The sequence below is a fragment of the Salminus brasiliensis genome, chromosome 8, assembly GCF_030463535.1.
Source record: "Salminus brasiliensis chromosome 8, fSalBra1.hap2, whole genome shotgun sequence".
In the NCBI taxonomy this organism is placed as follows: Eukaryota; Metazoa; Chordata; class Actinopteri; order Characiformes; family Bryconidae; genus Salminus; species Salminus brasiliensis.
Genome location: NC_132885.1, coordinates 2,897,447 through 2,917,125, shown reverse-complemented (window position 1 = coordinate 2,917,125; position 19,679 = coordinate 2,897,447). Strand labels below are relative to the sequence as shown.

At 45.5% G+C, this 19,679-nt stretch overlaps 1 protein-coding gene across 4 annotated transcripts; it reads right to left on the bottom strand.

The window, feature by feature from the left end:
* Positions 1-1,002: 1,002 nt before the first annotated feature.
* Positions 1,003-16,430, bottom strand: LOC140560822 (uncharacterized). Of its 4 annotated transcripts, none has more exons than XM_072685391.1 (9): positions 16,107-16,430; positions 13,092-13,174; positions 11,081-11,237; positions 10,622-10,786; positions 9,308-9,433; positions 5,182-6,096; positions 4,946-5,109; positions 4,246-4,280; positions 1,003-3,090 (listed from the first exon to the last, which is right to left on the bottom strand). In XM_072685391.1, the coding sequence occupies exons 1-9, from the start codon at positions 16,356-16,358 to the stop codon at positions 2,594-2,596; spliced, it is 2,394 nt and encodes a 797-aa protein (XP_072541492.1). In that variant the 5' UTR covers positions 16,359-16,430; the 3' UTR covers positions 1,003-2,593. The 4 variants fall into 4 exon arrangements, with proteins under 4 accessions (XP_072541492.1, XP_072541490.1, XP_072541491.1 ...); XM_072685389.1 differs by having other exon boundaries at positions 4,946-5,592; positions 5,632-6,096; XM_072685390.1 differs by having other exon boundaries at positions 4,946-5,592; positions 5,665-6,096.
* Between the last annotated feature and the right edge of the window lie 3,249 nt (positions 16,431-19,679).

The following is a 19,679-nucleotide window of genomic DNA, read 5'->3' as shown; positions in this document are numbered from 1 at the left end:
TGAACTCCAGCGTGGTTCTGTATGTAATAGGAGACACCGCTGCACCAACAACTACAAGTCAGCTGGTGAAATTTAGACCTTCCCTCCTAGACCTTCCTCCATCAGCTGAGAGTGGTGTTATTATTGAACAGTGGAAGAGTTTAGGAGGAACAGCTCACAGAGAGCAGCTCAGTGTCCACCGAGTGTCTGTCAGACCACGTAAAGTTACAGAGCGGGGTCAGGGCCGAGTGCTGAGCTCAGAGCAGAGTGCCTATGGGTTTAGAACAGGGATGGAATAAAAGCTCTTGAAAGGTGTCCCAATACTTTTGTCAATATGGTGTATTTAGTGTCTAACGTTTGATTCTGTAGTTTTATAGAAACATATAGGGCTAATGTAGCCAACGAGTAATGTGGAAGCTTAGCTTTGTGCACTGCATGCCTTTCTTTGCTTGTTGGCTAGCCATGTTAGCCTTGTAGCTCCAGTGCAAAACTAAGGAAGCTAACAGTCTTACAAACGTGTCTTAGCTCAGCCTTACTTTAAGCTAAGCTGCACCCATTGCTGATATAGATGTGCAAATGCACACACACAGCTTGTCTAGTCCCTGTAGAGAAGTACTGCCAACACAATAGGACTCTCTGGAGCAGATCAACATCATGACCCTATTGGCTACATGCTGCCTAATAATGCCAGGCGTGGGCTAGTAGAGGGGTATAAAGCCCCCCAGCATCGAGCTGTGGAGCAGTGGGACTGTGAAATGCTCTGGAATGATGGATGGTGGAGCTCCATCCAGTACTTTTGGGATGATCGTCCAAAATCTAGTAGAAAGTCGTCTTCTCTGGACAGTAGAGGCAGTTACTCCAACACAAGCAGGATCAACTATTTTTAATATCCCTGATTTCAGAAGAAGCAATATAATAGCAGGTGTCCCAATACTTTTGTCTATATATTTTGAGATATATTAAGAGAAATTGTGAGGTCAAGTGGACCAGGGTCTAGGAACCAATACAGTCCAAACTCAGAAGTCAGTTGGCACTGGTTTTATTGTTGCACAGAACAAATAACAGGAGCAGAGAGAGTGTGATGTTGATTTTCAGTGAAGTATCTAAGAAATCCCGTTCTAATGTTTTGGCTAGAATCAAGAATCGGCTTCAGCTTCGTGTCTTCCTTGGTCTGAAGTATTCTGATCTTCTGCTGGTAGCTGGTGGTTTGCCGTGGTTCCATCCCCTTCCGTTCTATAGGAATGAAGCCAGGACTGTCCGCCGTTGTCTGCACAGTAGAGACCAGAGGCGGAGCCAGACTGAGCCTTAGTGTCTCAGACCGTCTTCATTGAGCTTCCAGCGCAGAAGCAGTGCGGATTTCGGGTAAGTGGACGCTCCGACAGTAAAAGTGCAGCTCATGGAAGTTCCTCTACAACTCTACAGGACCATGCAGATCCTTCCAGTCAAGGCTGTCTGTCAATCATGTCATTCCTAAGTGTAGCCCCGCCTTCTTATGATAGAGCAGAATAAGAGTTTAAAACTTTAATTTCTGGGGTAAATTAAAAAATGGGCCAATATCAGCACAGGGAGACTAAATGCAGGAATTTGGAGACACTGAAGATGAGCAGAGGAGGCGGAGTTTTGTCTTTAAAACATATGGGGATGGGCGGAGCCACACATCAAACACTTTTGAGAGACATTGCATCGTCCATGCTTTCTACAGTCATTGGCTTCAACACTCAGCATCATCTTCGTCAGTGTGGCTTCCTTGTTCTGTTCCAGACTACCCGGCTGAAAGGTCCAGCCCAACACCAGCTCTTGCTGGTAGAAGTGTTCGAAGGTCCAGGTGGTTAGGAAAAGCTGGTCATCCAGGTGAAAGCATACCCTATGCTGGAAGGCCAGCTTTTTAAGCTGATTGAGCTGGTTGACTGATGAGTTGGTCTATCAGCATGACCACCTTGACCAAGCTGATGGACCAGGGTGGGTATGTTGGTGATGAAGGTTGTCATACTGGTGGACCAGCGTGGTTAAGCTGGTCATACTGAGGGAGCAGCCTGATTTAATGAACTACTGGTGAAGTGGTTAGGCTGGTCATGGTCAAGTTTGGTTCTATCGATTCGCTAGCTTGGTCATGCTGGTCAACCAGCTTGGTAATGCTGCTGATGCTGGTTGACCAGATTGGTCAGGTTGGTCATGCTGGTAGAGACCTGCTACACCTTCAAACCCAAACATAAACATGCCCTATGATGGTCAAGAGCTAAACTGGTCACCTAGCTTAACCATGTTGACCAGTTTGAGCTGGTCTGGCTGTATTTCTTTCAGTAGGATATCATTAAAAGCATCGATTGAAGCTTTTTTGGTCCAAATGGTTTGAGTGCTGACCCAACAACAAGGAAATCAAATGCATGGACTTTGGTTTATTTTATTTATGTAAGGTAGGACTTTCCATTAGTTGTTTCTTCAGTTCTGCGAGACACATGGCATCAGATTTGGACATAATATGGTCAATTATTGAAGACTAGTAAAGAAAACATGCTTGTTATTAATAACACCTTTTAAAAAGCTGTTGAGTGGTGGTGCAGAGACGAGTGGTTTACCCCGGGGCAGTAATTAAAGACCGGTAGGCAGGGGAAAGTCACTCAGTCTGCTCTTCCTCATTCAGTGAAGGCTTCAACTCCAACTCCTGAAGCACCACCTCCTCCGGTCCCACCTCGCCCTGTTTCACCTCGCCCTGTTTGACCTCCACTTCTGGTCCGACCTCTGCTTGTTCCTCCTCCACTTTGAGTTCTGCTTCTCTTGGTTTCTCGAGGACTTCAGGTTCTTCCTCTGCTGGTTTCTCCTCCACTTTGAGTTCTGCTTCTCTTGGTTTCTCGAGGACTTCAGGTTCTTCCTCTGCTGATTTCTCCTCCTCTTCCCCCACCACATCCTCTGCAGCACTCTGGCTTGGAGGCATCTTCTCCAGGACTACAGCTTCTTCCTCTCCCCCGTCTCTCCCGGGCTCCTCTTCCTCCTCCTCCTCCTCCACCGTGCCATTGGCAGTGTTCAGCTTCAGCTCACTCCGAGACACCACCTCCTCTTCCTTGACCTCCTCACTGGTCACGAGTAGTTGGTCAGGAGTTGGGGCAGGGCGTGCTGTGGTGGCAGGCCAGGAGATCACAGTTAGCATAACGCAAAGACGGGTTCCTACATTAGGTACTTTGATAGGTAGATTTGAACTGAAGCTACACTATTTGTCCAAAAGTTTGTGGACACCCCTTCTATTGAATGCATTCAGCTACTTTAAGTTGCACCCATTGCTGACACAGATGATACACAGCTTGTCTAGTCCCTGTAGAGACTATGCACTGCCAATGGAATAGGACTCTCTGGAGCAGATCAACATCATGAACCTATGAACCCACCATGCTGCCTAATGCCAGGCGTGGGCTAGTAGAGGGGTATAAAGCCCCCAGCATTGAGCTGTGGAGCAGTTGAAGAACTGTGTTCTTTGGAGTGATGGATGGTGGAGCTCCATCCAGTACTTTTGGGATCAGTTGGGGATGATGTGGTGGTGGTGTGGTGATCATCCAACATCCTGGCCTCACTAACACTAATCCAAACACATTCTCAATCCTCCTCCAAAATCTAGTAGAAAGTCGTCTTCTCTGGACAGTAGAGACAGTTACTCCAACACAAGCAGGAGAAACTCTTTTTACTACCCTTAATTTCAGAGGAAACTATGAATAAGGTGTCCCAATACTTTTGTCCATATAGTGTATGATGAGTTAGACCTGCGGTATAAGCTCCTGCTACTTGTTAGCCACATTAGCCTCATAGCTCTGCCTCATATGTAGAGGTACAGATACTGTAAAGTCCTCATCAGCATAATCGTGCATCATGGTCTTGTTTGTAGCTTTAGATGTTTTGCATTCATCTGTAAATCAGTCAGTAAATGTAAACGTTAAGGTGAATTTCCCCCCCAAAAAAAACACACACAGTTTTTATCACCCAGATCTCCAGATCGTTAATAACCCGTGTAAGCTGCTTCTGCTCCAGAGGAAGAACACACTGCCATCACCATCAATCAGCAGGCGGATGACAGGTGTAATAATTTGATGGGCAAGCTTCTTCATGAGAAAATGGTTTTCGTGTTTTAATTGGGTGTTCAACCACAGAGGTTTAATGAGGTGCGAAAGTGAAGAGGAATGTCTGGCAGGATGACAAGCTAAACACACGTTTGCCAAAGTGACGGGAGAGGTTTGTGCGAGAAAATCACGATGAGAATTTGACGGGACAGTGAGTACTCACCAGCGTTCAGAGCCTGCTCCAGAGAGAACTCCACACTGTCCAGAGAGAGAGAGAGCATAAAAGGAGTTAGGATATATATATATATATATATATATATATATATATATATATATATATATATATATATATAGTAAATAAAGCACATCCTCTGCAGGGGTGTCCAAACTTTTGCATAAGACAGCACAATGCATATGGGACATATGATTCAATGCAGGTTTCTGCATATACTAATTTCATGTACACCGCCCAGCCAATACATTAGCACCACCTGCCTAACACTGGGTAGGCCCCCCTTTGGACCCCACAAGACCTCAGAAGGTGTGTGCTACCAAGACCAACGTCAGCAGCAGATCCTTTAAGAGGTCCTGGACGTTGTGATGTGGGCGGGGCCTCCATGAGCATCAATGAGAGCCTTAGGTGTCCATAACCCTGCCGCTGGTTCACCAGTAGTTTTTCCTTGGAGCACTTTTGGTAGGTGCTACTGACCACTGCATACCCCACAAGACCTGATGTTTTGGAGATGTTCTGACCCAGTTGTCTAGAACCTCCCAGTTTGGTTCTTGTCAAAGTGACCTCAGATCCTTACACTTATAATGAATTATATATATATGTACTTATATATATTTGGGTGGGCCTTATTATTATAATTGATATTTATGTAACCAAATATTTATTATTATTAAATTATTATATCACTTACATGTCATCTTCAGCCACACCAGTGTTCCCGACATTGCCGTTAGCATCTTCAGGTGCGCCACTGCCCTTGACATTGACACCCTCACGTGTGCCACTGCCCTTGACATTGACACCCTCACGTGTGCCACTGCCCTTGACATTGACATCCTCACGTGTGCCACTGCCCTTGACATTGACATTGTCACGTGTGCCACTGCCTTTGACATTGACATTGTCACGTGTGCCAGTGCCCTTGACATTGACATCCTCACGTGTGCCACTGCCCTTGACATTGACATCCTCACGTGTGCCACTGCCCTTGACATCCTCACGTGTGCCACTGCCCTTGACATTGACATCCTCACGTGTGCCACTGCCCTTGACATTGACATCCTCACGTGCGCCACTGCCCTTGACATTGACATCCTCACGTGCGCCACTGCCCTTGACATTGACATCCTCACGTGTGCCACTGCCCTTGACATCCTCACGTGTGCCACTGCCCTTGACATTGACATCCTCACGTGCGCCACTGCCCTTGACATTGACATCCTCACGTGCGCCACTGCCCTTGACATTGACATCCTCACGTGCGCCACTGCCCTTGACATTGACATCCTCACGTGCGCCACTGCCCTTGACATTGACATCCTCACGTGTGCCACTGCCCTTGACATTGACATTGTCACGTGTGCCACTGCCCTTGACATTGACATCCTCACGTGTGCCACTGCCCTTGACATTGACATCCTCACGTGTGCCACTGCCCTTGACATTGGCATCGTCACGTGTGCCACTGCCCTTGACATTGGCATCGTCACGTGTGCCCGGGCCTCTTATACTGATATTGACATTGTCACGTGTGCCACTGCCTCTGACGTTGGTATCTTCACGTGCGCCGGTTCCTCTCACGTCACCACTTTTACGATCACCGGTGTCTCTAACGCTGTCATCCACCCCTGTACCTTCCAGAAGGCAATGGTAGGCGCTGATCTCCTCCTCTAGCTTAATTTTGATGTTGAGCAGAGCCTGGTACTCTGCCCCCTGCCGTGCCACCTGGGCATGGATCTCCCCCAGCTCCGCCTCCAGCTGCTGGATGATGGCGTTGTGACGGTTCATCTCTTGAGCGCTACGCCCTGCTGTGTCCCTCAGGTTGTCTTCCAGTGAGTGGTTCTGTGGGGTGACAGGGTGAGAGGAGGGCAGGACCTCAGCTTGGTTAAAGGCAGACACACCTTGTGCATTTATGCAGACAATGTGTTGATGCTCTCAGACTGCATTTTCAACCTCTAGGGGGCGCATTAGTTCGATTTGGGACAGCAAAAATGCAGTTCTGCTGCCTCCATTTTTCATCATCAATAGAGGCAGAGTTACAGAGGCAGCAGAACTGCATTTTCAACCTCTAGGGGGCGCACTAGCTAGATTTGGGACAGCAAAAAAGGGTGGGGCTAAACTGCTGTAGGCTGAATGGGTGGGATAGGTGGATGCTGCCTCTCTATTTCATCATCAATAGAGGCAGAGTTACAGAGGCAGCAGAACTGCATTCTCAACCTCTAGGGGGCGCACTAGCTAGACTTGGGACAGCAAAAAAGGGTGGGGCTAAACTGCTGTAGGCTGAAGGGGTGGGATAGGTGGATGCTGCCTCCTATTTCATCATCAATAGAGGCAGAGTTACAGAGGCAGCAGAATTGCATTTTCAACCTCTAGGGGGCGCACTAGCTAGACTTGGGACAGCAAAAATGGAAATTACAGACATAAAATGGACAAATTTCGACAAATCACTTGTTTTGACAAAATGCCAGGAAGAGTATGTGAGTGAAATGCTTGTAGATATTGTTAAATATTTATTATTGGATTAATTTTTTTTATTTTTATTATTATTTTTAATGATTTATTAATTTTATTATTATTGTTATTATTGTTATTTTACATTTACAGCATTTATCTGATGTTCGTATCCAGAGCGACCTGTATTTGAACAATGTTACACAGGCAGAGTTAGGAGTCTGGCCCCAGGGCTCTTATTGGTGTAGAGTGGTGGGCTTGACCAGCCAGGGTGTGACAGGATATGACATTACATGACATAGACTTTCCACCAGAAACAGATCTACTGCTGATATACGGAGTGTTCGGCAAGGTTCTCAGGTCCTGCATGAAGGAAAAGCTCCCACTGAGTCAGGGGATCAGTCCGGAGCCTCGTGTGTATCAGCTTTTGTCTCAGCTCTTCCAGAACGAGGGCGTTAAACCTGAGCAGGAGCGAGTGGGGGCTGGTCGTGGACGTGTGTTCAGGTTCCCACATCAAGGTTAACCCTCAAGCCACCAGTTCCCACACCTGCATGTAACCAGAGTAAAGGTGTTCTGTGTCGTAGGAGAAATCCCCTCGCTCACTCAGTCGGTGGAGTCGACTTACAGAAGGTCGATGCTGCTGATATGTGGTAGACTGCCAGCGTGGGGTTTAGCTGCTGTAGGCTGAATGGGTGGGGTTTAGCTGCTGTAGTCTAAAAGAGTGGGTCTTTAAACTGATGTATGCTGAATGGGTGGGGTTTAGCTGCTGTAGGTTGAATGGGTGGGGTTTAGCTGCTGTAGGCTAAATGGGTGGGGTTTAGCTGCTGTAGGCTGAATATGTGGGGATTAGCTGCTGTAGGCTGAATGGGTGGGGGTTAGCTGCTGTAGTCTAAATAGGTGGGGCTAAACTACTATAGGCTAAATGGGTGGGGTTTAGCTGCTGTAGGTTGAATGGGTGGGGTTTAGCTGCTGTAGGTTGAACGGGTGGGGTTTAGCAGCTGTAGGTTGAATGGGTGGGGTTTAGCTGCTGTAGGCTGAATGGGTGGGGTTTAGCTGCAGAAGGTTGTTTTCCCGGACATGGCTTAAGCCTAGTCTTGGTCTTAATTCCTGTGCTGATGGAGAATCAGCAGTAAGGGGCGGGGCCTCACTGTTAGTGGTCTGCAGCTCTCAGACCTGTTATGCAGGTCCCACTGGTTTCTGTGCAGCACAGTAACGTGACCTCAGGGCTTCCTCTGGTCAAATAAAACACAGCCTGGGCTTATCAAATTACAGCGGCCAACTGACTACATGTCAACATGATACCAAAGGTTTCCATCATCATCTGCACGGTTCTTATGAAAAATGGAGGGTAAATCAGTAAACAAGTTTTACTACAGCTCTGACGGTGAGAGTTAACGTTTTACTGGGAGTTTAGGTCTTATCTTAGTGAAGAACCCAATCAAACACACCATGCAGTTCCAAGCTGCATCTATAGCAGATAAACTACTGTAGGCTAATGAATGGGTGGGGTTTAGCTGTTGTAGGCTGAATGGGTGGGTCTATAAACTGCTGTAGGCTGAATGGGAGGGGCTAAACTGCTGTAGGCTAATGAATGGGTGGGGTTTAGCTGCTATAGGCTGAATGGGTGGGTCTATAAACTGCTGTAGGCTGAATGGGTGGGGTTTTACCTGTTGTAGGCTGAATGGGTGGGGCTAAACTGCTGTAGACTGAATGGGTGGGGCTTTAAACTGCTGTAGGCTGAATGGGTGGGGTAGAGCTGCTGTAGGCTAATAAATGGGTGTAGTTTCACTGCTGTAGGCTGCCTGAGTGGGGCTTAGCTGCTGTAGACTGGATGGGTGGGGCTTTAAGCTGCTGTAGGCTGAATGGGTGGGGCTAAACTGCTGTAGGCTAATGATTGAGTGGGTCTTTAAGCTGCTGTGGGCTGAATGGGTGGGGCTTTAAACCGCTGTAGGCTGAATGGGTGGGGCTAAACTGCTGTAGGCTAATGATTGAGTGGGTCTTTAAGCTGCTGTGGGCTGAATGGGTGGGGCTTTAAACCGCTGTAGGCTGAATGGGTGGGGTTTTAAGCTGCTGTAGGCTCAATGGGTGGGGCTAAACTGCTGTAGGCTGAATGGGTGTTGGGGCTAAACTGCTGTAGGCTGAATGGGTGTAGGCTGAATTCAGGCTACTGCTGTAGCCTGAATGGGTGGGGCTAAACTGCTCTACACTGAATGGAAGGTTTTATGGAAATGATTTAATTCTGGGAAATTTTGTAGCATTTCTATTGGATCACTGGTTTGACGTATTTACCCTGGATCAGAACAGCTGCCACGTCAATAATGTAAATAATTGTAAAATAAATAAATAAATAAATACAAACATAGTTTTAAACTGATCCAGTCTCAGTATCTCATAATGGAGAATCAGGATGAGCTGCAGGTGTGTAACCAAAGGTGGGCGGAGCACAATGCGCTCAGTCAGGTAAACACTCTGTAGCGTAGCAACAGTATTAACCTTGTTCTGTGAACAGTCTGTGTGTGTGTGTGTGTGTGTGTGTGTGTGTGTGTGTGTGTGTGTGTGGGGGGGGTTGCTCTGGGTTCTGGGTTTAGTGTGTGTATCTTACCATGGTCCGTAGGGTCTGGAGGTCAATCTCCAGCACCTGTTTCTGCCTGCGCAGATCGTTCACCTCGCTCTTCCCCTGCTGGAGCGTCTCTGTGCTCTTGCTGACCTCGGCCGCCACGTGGTCAAACTGAGAGGAGAAATAAAAGCCATCAAAAATGAGGAACCAGGTATTAAACAGAACTGGGTCAGTGGGTAGGGCTTAAAGGGCTCATATTCTGCATGGGTCACTGACGTCCACTTCTAATCTTAGTGTGTTGATGTTCCAGTAATTCTCCACCCCCATCTCTGAATGGGTGGGGCTAAAGTGCTGAATGGGTGGGGCTAAACTGCTGTAGGCTGAATAGGTGGGGCTATAAAGTGCTGTAGGCTGAATGGGTGGGGCTATAAACTGCTGTGGGCTGAATGGGTGGGGCTATAAACTGCTGTGGGCTGAATGGGTGGGGCTATAAACTGCTGTGGGCTGAATGGGTGGGGCTATAAACTGCTGTGGGCTGAATGGGTGGGGCTATAAACTGCTGTGGGCTGAATGGGTGGGGCTATAAACTGCTGTGGGCTGAATGGGTGGGGCTATAAACTGCTGTGGGCTGAATGGGTGGGGCTATAAAGTGCTGTGGGCTGAATGGGTGGGGCTAAAGTGCTGTAGGCTGAATAGGTGGGGCTATAAAGTGCTGTAGACTGAATGGGTGGGGCTATAAGCTGTTGTAGGCTGAATGGGTGGGGCTAAAGTGCTGTGGGCTGAATGGGTGGGGCTAAAGTGCTGTGGGCTGAATGGGTGGGTCTATAAAGTGCTGTAGACTGAATGGGGGGCTATGAGCTGCGTTAGGCTGACTTCGAGGGGCTATAAGCTGCTGTAGGCTGAATAGGTGGGGCTATAAACTGCTGTGGGCTGAATGGGTGGGGCTATAAACTGCTGTGGGCTGAATGGGTGGGGCTATAAACTGCTGTGGGCTGAATGGGTGGGGCTATAAAGTGCTGTGGGCTGAATGGGTGGGGCTAAAGTGCTGTAGGCTGAATAGGTGGGGCTATAAAGTGCTGTAGACTGAATGGGTGGGGCTATAAGCTGTTGTAGGCTGAATGGGTGGGGCTAAAGTGCTGTGGGCTGAATGGGTGGGGCTAAAGTGCTGTGGGCTGAATGGGTGGGTCTATAAAGTGCTGTAGACTGAATGGGGGGCTATGAGCTGCGTTAGGCTGACTTCGAGGGGCTATAAGCTGCTGTAGGCTGAATAGGTGGGGCTATAAACTGCTGTGGGCTGAATGGGCGGGGCTAAACTGCTTCTGTTATACTGCTATGAAGCACACTAATGGTTTTTCTGACCTTGTCTTGGTACCAGGCCTCGGTCTCCTCGCGGCTCTTCTGTGCAGTTTTTTCGTACTGTTGGCGGATTTGGTCGATCGTCTGGCTGAGGTTGTCGCCCTTCTTTGCCTCCATCTGCACATCCACACTGGAGTCTCTGATCTGCTCTTTCATGTTAGCCACGTCCTTATGGAAGAAACACACGGTCAGGTGCCTCTCACCAACGACAAACAGACTATAATAGATACTGGCCACTTTATTAGAAACACCTACCTTGTGCTTATTCCCTCACTGGCCACTTTATTAGAAACACCTACCTTGTGCTTATTCCCTCACTGGCCACTTTATTAGAAACCCCTACCTTGTGCTTATTCCCTCACTGGCCACTTTATTAGAAACCTTTTTGAACAGTGACTGTCCTGGCCCTCAGTAGAAAGCTGCTGATCTGTCTGTAGGTGGGTTCTGGGCTTCAGGCTCTACCTCATCGTGATTTCTTTGGAGGAAGATCAGCTCCTCTTTCAGGGACTCGATCTCGCTCTCCAGCTGCATGCGGCTCATGTGCATGTCGTCGATCATCTTTCGGAGATTTGCAACGTCCTGGTCCACACCCTGCCGAACACCGTGCTCTGCCTGAAACCTGACCACAATTGAAAAGACAAACAGACAGTATTACACACACACACACACACACACACACACACACACACACACACACACACACACACACACACACACACACACACACACTTCACTTCCCCAATAATCCAAGTGTATTCAACACTGTATTTGTGGGAGGGACAGGTAGCATGGTAGGTAGGAGTAATTACAGGTCTTTCCAGACAGATTGAGTCCCGGCCTGGGCTAAATTACACAGTCTGAGTGGGTCCTCAATTTAAGAGCCCCTTTCAGTACATCTGGGACTAATCTCTGTCTGAACGAGCCGCCTTCGGTACTTGTGGCCAAACATGGAAACGGATATTACAGATATGACTCACCTCCAAACAGAAGATTTTTTGGAAAGGCTTTATTTTGAGAGTCTCTACAGAGGCTTCGGAGCTGCTCAGCATGTTCCTTTTTAACTAACGGTCAATTAAATCTATTGTTGCTGTCACGCAAAAACCTTGTATCTCAAAAACAACAACTTTACAGGAGAAGGAAAAAAACATAACTTTCAATGGAAGTCAATGTAAAAAGATTTTATTTGTAGTCATTTTGGAGCATTTCTATTGGTCCATTCCTCATGAAATTGTGATAGAATATAGAATATAATATAGATTTATAATATGTCACAAAGTCAAAAATTTGAAATTATATATTAGACATTAAAGGGTCCATATGGAAAATGTTTCCTTGATTGTTTAAAGTAAAACAGTTTGCATTTAGCATTTTTCCATATACAGAAAGTAAGCAGCAAAAACTCCAAAGCATTTGTATTTATAAATTGTCACATTTTTCACTTTGACATCATATCATAAAATCAAATTTTGACAGAATGTGAAAAACTGGACAAACGGACCAATAGAAATGCTCCAAAATGACTAGGGATAAAATAACTTCTATTGAAAGTTCTGAAGTTGCTGTTTTGGAGATACAAGGTTTTTGTGTGACGTCGATAATAATTGTGTTGAACAGTAGTTAAAAAAATAAAAGCTGAGCAGTCCGAAGCCTCTATAGAGACTCTCAAAGGACCTGCCCATGCAACAGCCTAACCACGCCCATTCACACTGAAGTTATAAAGAGTGTTTCAGCTCTAATTGCTTTTGTAATGAGGCACAAAAAAATAGACGGCCAATCAGAACAGAGCTCATTTACATATATTATTAACAGAACAAACTGTGTACTTCTAAAGGATTAAGATAAATTGGGAAGTGGGCTTATTTAAATGAATTATGAGGAAAATGTTGGGTAAGGACCCTTTAAGTACCTTGTTTGAAATCTAACCCAAACTTTCAATGATCAATAAATTTAGATCATTTGTTAATATTGTGTTTGATCTATATTTAGGACTATTAATATAAAATGTGACCAGTATCACGGAAACTCCCATTTTCCTCAGCTTTTAAATAAAAGGGTGTCAGGTCACTCACTAGTTCCCATGCCCACATGTATAGAAACTAAATGGCAAAACAGCCTGTTTTGAATGTCCTGTTCTTGTGATGTCATACACATCAAAGCCTTCATGAAGAATTAAACCCCACCCTTAAGGTTATAAGGAACAGACTGCTTTTTAAACTAGCTGGTATATTTTATTCAATATGATAATAATGTGCTCTGATTGTTCGCAAACTCACAATTATAAAAAAACACTGTTCATGTCTTTTATTGCTCACATCGAGTTAAGGTCTACATTGCAGGCTAGAAAAAGTAAGTGAACCCTTAACTGTAATAACTTGGATTATATTTAGCAGCAAACGTCCACCAAATGATTTTATATGTCTATAAATATAAACATAATAAAAGTAAGTTAATGAGGTAATAAGAAAACGCTTACTTGACTTTAAAGTCGTCAGCAGCCAACCTGGCGTTATCGATCTGCAGCATGAGGCGGGCGTTGTCCATGGTCAGCTCTTTTAGCTGTGCAGGAGTGTAAATATTCATAAATATTCATTTTAGCACTTGAACATTGAGATAACTGTACCTATATATATATATATATATATATATATATATATATATATATATATAATATGTCCAAATGTTTGTGGACACCTTTTCTAATGAATGCATTTAAATATTAACATACTTGTAAGTTAATGCACCCATTGCTGACAAAGATGCACAAATGCACACACATACAGCTTAGCCTAGTCCCTTTAGAGAAGTAATGCCAATAAAATAGGACATCAGAGAGGACATAAACATCATGAACTATTGGCATCATGCTGCCTAATGCCAGGCGTGGGCTAGTAGAGGGGTTAAAAGCCCCCCAGCATTGAGCTGTGGAGCAGTGGAAGAGCTGTGTTCTCTGGAATGATGGATGGTGGTGCTCCATCCAGCATATCCTGACCTTACTAACACTCTTGTCACTGAATGCAATCAAATCCTCACAGCAATGCTCCTCCTCCCAAATCTAGTAGAAACCCTTCTTCTCTGGACAGTAGACTAGACAGTTACTCCAACAAAGCAGGATAAACTCTTTTTTTAATATCCTTGATTTCAGAAGAAACAGTGAATAAGCAGGTGTCCCAATACTTTTGTCCAAATAGCACTTCTTGGTGAGTAGAAATATCTTAAATATACTTCATATATTTAATATTAAACGAGTATAATATGCTTACAGTGATCTATTGTTATGCGTATATTGGATGTACTGAGTAAATGTAAGATGGTCCGACGCTTTGCAGTGTGTGTGAGGCGGAGACTGCTCCCAGGACATTTGCATGACTTTCTAGGGTGTGGCAGAACAAAGCTACAGTAAAAATCAGGTAAACTAAATAAACATGTTTTTTTGCCGTCAGTTCATGAAGAACAACATCTCCTGGCATCAGATAAAAGGCCTTGATTGAGGTTTTAATTACAACTGTTTTAATTGGCACAAGAAAAGGTCTCCAAATTCAAACCACAGCTTTGCTTCAGCAGAGATCTGTGGATCTACACATCCTCACATTCAGCTGTGGACAGCAGAGCACAGTGGAGGGTCAGAGAGATCACCTCTTTGGGGTGATGGTTTCCTCTTTAGTGCAGGATGAGGATATTACATTATGTGATTTGATAAATCATAAAAAATATAATCTATATTTTCATCATGCAGATAAAAAATTAACATACACAATCACAGTAATAACAGCTGATCTATAGACTCCTAACTCCCTGCTCACTGCTCAATACTCCCTGCTCCCTGCTCACTGCTCCCTGCTCACTGCTCCCTACTCACTGCTCCCTACTCACTGCTCCCTACTCACTGCTCAATACTCCCTGCTCCCTGCTTACTACTCCCTGCTCCATGCTCCATGCTCCCTGCTCACTGCTCCCTGCTCCCTGCTCCCTGCTCACTGCTCCCTGCTCACTGCTCCCTGCTCACTACTCCCTGCTCACTACTCCCTGCTCACTACTCCCTGCTCACTACTCAATACTCCCTGCTCCCTGCTCACTGCTCCCTACTCACTGCTCCCTACTCACTGCTCCCTACTCACTGCTCCCTACTCACTGCTCAATACTCCCTGCTCCCTGCTTACTACTCCCTGCTCCCTGCTTACTACTCCCTGCTCCATGCTCCATGCTCCCTGCTCACTGCTCCATGCTCCCTGCTCACTACTCCCTGCTCACTACTCCCTGCTCACTACTCCCTGCTCACTACTCCCTGCTCACTACTCAATACTCACTGCTCACTGCTCACTGCTCCCTGCTCAATACTCCCTGCTCAATACTCCCTGCTTACTGCTCACTGCTCACTACTCCATGCTCCCAGCTCACTGCTCCATGCTCACTACTCCATGCTCACTACTCCATGCTCGCAACTCCATGCTCGCAACTCCATGCTCGCAACTCCATGCTCGCAACTCATTGCTCCCTGCTCCCTGCTCCCTGCTCAATACTCCCTGCTCAATACTCCCTGCTCAATACTCCCTGCTCAATACTCCCTGCTCAATACTCCCTGCTCCCTGCTTACTGCTCCCTGCTCCCTGCTCCCTGCTCACTGCTCACTACTCCATGCTCCATGCTCGCAACTCCATGCTCGCAACTCCATGCTCGCAACTCCATGCTCGCAACTCATTGCTCACTACTCATTGCTCGCAACTCACTGCTCATTGCTCACTGCTCATTGCTCACTGCTCATTGCTCACTGCTCCATGCTCACTGCTCCATGCTCACTACTCATTGCTCACTACTCACTGCTCACTACTCACTGCTCACTACTCACTGCTCACTACTCACTGCTCACTGCTCCATTCTCATGCTCCACTACTCACATCTTACTGGTACTCCCAATTCATGATTCTCTACACACTATTCCCTTATTACTCTCCCTTACTCCCCACTTACTACCCCTTAATCATTACTCACTTTTCCCTATTCACTTCTCACTACTTGTTAATCACAACTTATGACCGCTCCCTACTTTCTAACTCTTCCTTACTCCCTTCTTACTACCCCTTAATCATTACACACTGCTCCCTATTCACCACGTCTCTCCTATGTGCTTACTCACTACTTTCTTCTTACTCCTTATTGACTACTCTTGCCCTAATCATTTCTTCATACTTACTACTCATGATTCCCTACACACTATTCCCTACTCTCTACCTCTTGCTGCCCCTTACTCCCTGCTTACTTCTCCTTAATAATTACTCACTGCTCCCTATTCACTATTTGATACTTTTTTTATCACTACTCAGTGCTTACTACTCACTACTGCCTATTCACCATTCTCATCTGAGGTACTTACTACGTACTACTCCCAACTCTGTACTCCCTATTTACATCTCACAACCCACAGCCTCACTATTCTTATAAACAACAACAATAATAATGATTATAATAACATAAAAACACACAATCTGCTGACCTGTTCCTTCAGCAGTGCAATGGTCTTGTCGTACTCCGTCCAGTCTCTCTCCTCCGAGCTCCTGCTGCTCACTCGCTCTCTGATCTGCGCCTCCAGTTTGCTGTTGGCCTCCTGCAGTGCTCTCACCTGAGCCAGGTAATCGGCCAGGCGAGTGTTCAGCCCCCTCATGCTCTCTCTGCTGTCCGCTGCAGAGACTGACACATGGGAGCCAGGCATGCTGAAGCTGGAGAACGAGTTCACACCAAGCGACATGATGCACACACAGAGTGGAGAGAGAGTGAGGGAGAGATGAGAAGAGCTGCAGGTTCCTCCTGCCTACCTGTGAAAGTGAGGAGGGGGTGTGTTCAGGGCTTTATATAGGCCACACCTCAAACCAGCCTCCAGATCGGAGTGTGGAGAGCTCCATTCAGAAGTGACAGTGGCTATCCCTGCTCCCTACCAGCTACTCCCTTAGTCACTACTCTCTACCTACGCATCCTTACTCACCACTCCCTACTTCCTACTAACTACTCCTTACTCCCTACTAACTGCCCCCTACTCCCTATTAAACTCTTTCTTAATCACTATTCTCTACCTACGCATCCTTACTCACCACTCCCTACTTCCTACTAACTACTCCTTACTCCCTACTAACTGTCCCCTACTCCCTATCAACCTCTTTCTTAGTCACTATTCTTTACCTACGCATCCTTACTCACCACTCCCTACTTCCTACTAACTACTCCTTACTCCCTACTAACTGCCCCCTACTCCCTATTAAACTCTTTCTTAATCACTATTCTCTACCTACGCATCCTTACTCACCACTCCCTACTTCCTACTAACTACTCCTTACTCCCTACTAACTGTCCCCTACTCCCTATCAACCTCTTTCTTAGTCACTATTCTTTACCTACGCATCCTTACTCACCACTCCCTACTCCCTACTAACTACTCCTTACTCCCTACTAACTGTCCCCTACTCCCTATTAACCTCTTTCTTAGTCACTATTCTCTACCTACTCATCCTTACTCACCACTCGCCACTTCCTACTAACTACTCCCTACCAGCTACTCCCTACTCCCTTCTAACTACTCCCTATCACTATTATCTACCTACTCGTCCTTACTAGCCATTCTCTACTCCCTACTAACTACTCCCTTAGTCACTACTCTCTATTTACTTTTCCTTACTCATCACCCCTACTCCCTACTAACTACTCCCTACTAACTACTCCCTTAGTCACTACTCTCTATTTACTTTTCCTTACTCATCACCCCTACTCCCTACTAACTACTCCCTACTAACTACTCCCTTAGTCACTCTTCTCTACTTACCACTCCTCCTTACTCAACACTCCCTACTACATACTTACTACTCCCTTAGTCACTACGCTCTACTCACTCGTATTCTCTACCTACTCATCTTTACACACCGCCCCCTACTACCTATTCCCTTAGTCACTACTTACTACTTACTTCTCTTTACTCACCATTTCTTAGTATTCCTTATTCACTCCTCTGTATGTTAAGCTCACTACTTCCTATTCACTACTCACTACTCTCTACTTACACTTCCTTCTACTTATAACCCACTCCCTACTACTCATTCCCTTGGTCACAACTTCCTACTGTCCTCAGTACTGTACTCTTTACAACTTCCTACCTACTACTCCATACTCATGACTGCCCTCTTAGTAATGACTTAGTGACTCCTTACTCACTGCTCCCTATTCACTACTTACTCATCCTCACATTCCCTACTCCCTCCCAATCCCACAACCTTTGCCACTCGCTACTCACTGCTCACTACTCCCTATTCACCCATCCTTACTCTCTACACACTACCCCTACAGATGCCACAGCCACCATGAGGATGCCTTACCCACTGCCCACGTTCTAGCTTGTGTTCTAGCTCTTGACGTGATCATGCCTGGGCTCTAATGGCTTCACAGTGGACATGTGCATTCTCTGCAGAAGTGATCGTGTCCATGTCCTCCAGCCCATCCAAAAGTGATCATGTGACCATCATACTCATCTCTTTGATGGTCTAATATTTAAATGTGGCATCCATTAGTGGACACTGTTGGACAATGATCACTCGCATGCATAACTGCACTTTTACTACTGGCTAGGCTCAGCAGCTCCAGGGTTACTATCACTTATGACAAATCCAAATGAAGTGATGATGGTATAATGGAGAGCTACTGCCTCCTAGTGGTGAGGGTGCTGCCATACCCACATTAAAGGTTCAGTGAGATATCACACATTCCAGAGACCAGTTGCTTGGTTGTTTCTGAATTCCTTATATATATATTTTTCCTGAAGACCCAGTAATACATGTAAACTTAGTAACTAGTGATGTCTAAGCCAGCTCAAGCCCACCGGATCCAGCTATGTACTGCCTTCAGAGGTGCTTGACTGGTCCAATGAAGCAAAACATTAAGGTTGGAGTTCAAAGTATATATGAATAGATGAAAAAAATAGTATACATTGATTATTGTTGTTGTTATTGTTGTTGTTGTTGCATTTATGCAAATCTGATATATTGACACTAATGTATATTAATTCAAGATATACTTCAAAACATGTATTTATGCAGTTTAAATATATGTAATTATCATTTATTGGCTTAGGCTTAATGGATGTTTGCTTGGTAAACATGTAATATGTATTTTCTATAAGCAAATATGAGTCAATTTGAATTAAACTACATATATGTAAAACCTTATAACTCTATTTTTGGCCATTTTTACATAATGTGAATCTGCCAGTTGTCCTTTACACAATTTTACAATTGCATGATAAATGGACCAATAGAAATGCTCCAAAATTACTTGGAATAAAGTACTTAGCACTGAGCTGTGGAGCAGTGGAAGAACTGTGTTGTCTGGAGTTAATGATAGTGAGTGAGCAGGCGTCCCAATACTTTTGTCCATTTATTGTATTTGATAATGTGACAAATATAGGATAGGATATAAAGGATATAAAGGATATAAGAAAGTACATATATTAAATACATATAAAATATTACCTGTATTACATGTATATTACCATGTGGGTCGCATGACCTCAGCTTCACTGGTCCCAGAGGATCCTGGCGGAGAGCAGGAATGCACTCTATCATACTGCTATAGACACATCGATCACATCAAACAGAAGGGGCTGGAAGTGTTTGGAAAACCTCACCTCACCTCCGGCATCAATCTACAGCTTGTTTCTTTGCAGCAGTGTCTGGTTCTGCTCACTAGGAGTTGCTTATCTCTGAGGTCTGAGGAGTCTACTGTTGGATGTTTTCATGTGTAAAGATGTATGTTTATGACCTGGAGAGGGACCGTATGGCCTGAGGACACCCCATGAAAACCTCCTCATTCCCAACTCCTTCCAAAAGTACTGGCTGAAGCATCGTCCATCATTCCAGAGAACACAGCTCTTCCACTGCTCAACAGCTCCTCAATGCTGGGGGGCTTTATACCCCTCTACTAACCCACTAACCCAATCATCTCCTCCTGAGAGTCCTATTCTATTGGCTAGAGTATTTCTCTACAGGGACTAGACAAGCTCTAAAGGGTGCAATCTAAGTATGTTAATACC

Coding starts and splice junctions, on each gene's coding strand:
- LOC140560822 (XM_072685387.1), bottom strand. CDS start 16,358: ATGTCGCTTGGTGTGAACTCGTTCTCCAGCTTCAGCATGCCTGGCTCC. Junction 9,434..10,621: donor AGGCCTGGTACCAAGACAAG/GTCAGAAAAACC, acceptor TTCTCCTCTCAG/TTTGACCACGTGGCGGCCGA. Junction 3,091..4,245: donor GGAGCAGGCTCTGAACGCTG/GTGAGTACTCAC, acceptor CTGCCACCACAG/CACGCCCTGCCCCAACTCCT.